The sequence below is a fragment of the Sinocyclocheilus anshuiensis genome, unplaced genomic scaffold (genome assembly GCF_001515605.1).
Source record: "Sinocyclocheilus anshuiensis isolate Anshui unplaced genomic scaffold, SAMN03320099.WGS_v1.1 scaffold1376, whole genome shotgun sequence".
Taxonomy (NCBI): Eukaryota; Metazoa; Chordata; class Actinopteri; order Cypriniformes; family Cyprinidae; genus Sinocyclocheilus; species Sinocyclocheilus anshuiensis.
The window spans coordinates 41,374-41,650 of NW_015544205.1; the positions used below are offsets into that span (position 1 = coordinate 41,374).

The 277-nt window shown below is 53.1% G+C and overlaps 1 protein-coding gene across 1 annotated transcript in view; it reads left to right on the top strand.

Moving 5' to 3' along the window:
• LOC107696900 (ral guanine nucleotide dissociation stimulator-like) overlaps positions 1–273 on the top strand; it is a gene marked incomplete at its 3' end in the record, with an annotated part of 4,591 nt that extends 4,318 nt beyond the window's left edge. The window contains exon 2 of the mRNA XM_016497471.1: positions 76–273. Within this exon, the coding sequence (XP_016352957.1) occupies positions 76–273 (198 nt within the window). The remainder of the gene's footprint in view (positions 1–75) is intronic.
• Between the last annotated feature and the right edge of the window lie 4 nt (positions 274–277).

Consider the following 277-nt stretch of genomic DNA (forward strand, 5'->3'; position numbering starts at 1 on the left):
TTTGGTCAGTATAAAAGTAATAGAAGTCTATGGAAAGTCCCCACAATTCACAGAAACAAACGTGTGTGTGTGCAGAATGCGAGTCAGGAGATCGGCGAGGAGGTGGAGGATGGTGCTGTGTTTAGCATCACGCTGAGGAAGGTCCAGATGTACCAGTCGTCCAGTAAGAGTCAGCGGTGGCTGGGTGTGGACTCGGACTCGGGCCTCAGTCTGTACGAGACGTGTAAGCTGCGCACCATTAAAGCAGGAACACTGGAGCGGCTGGGGGAGGACATGG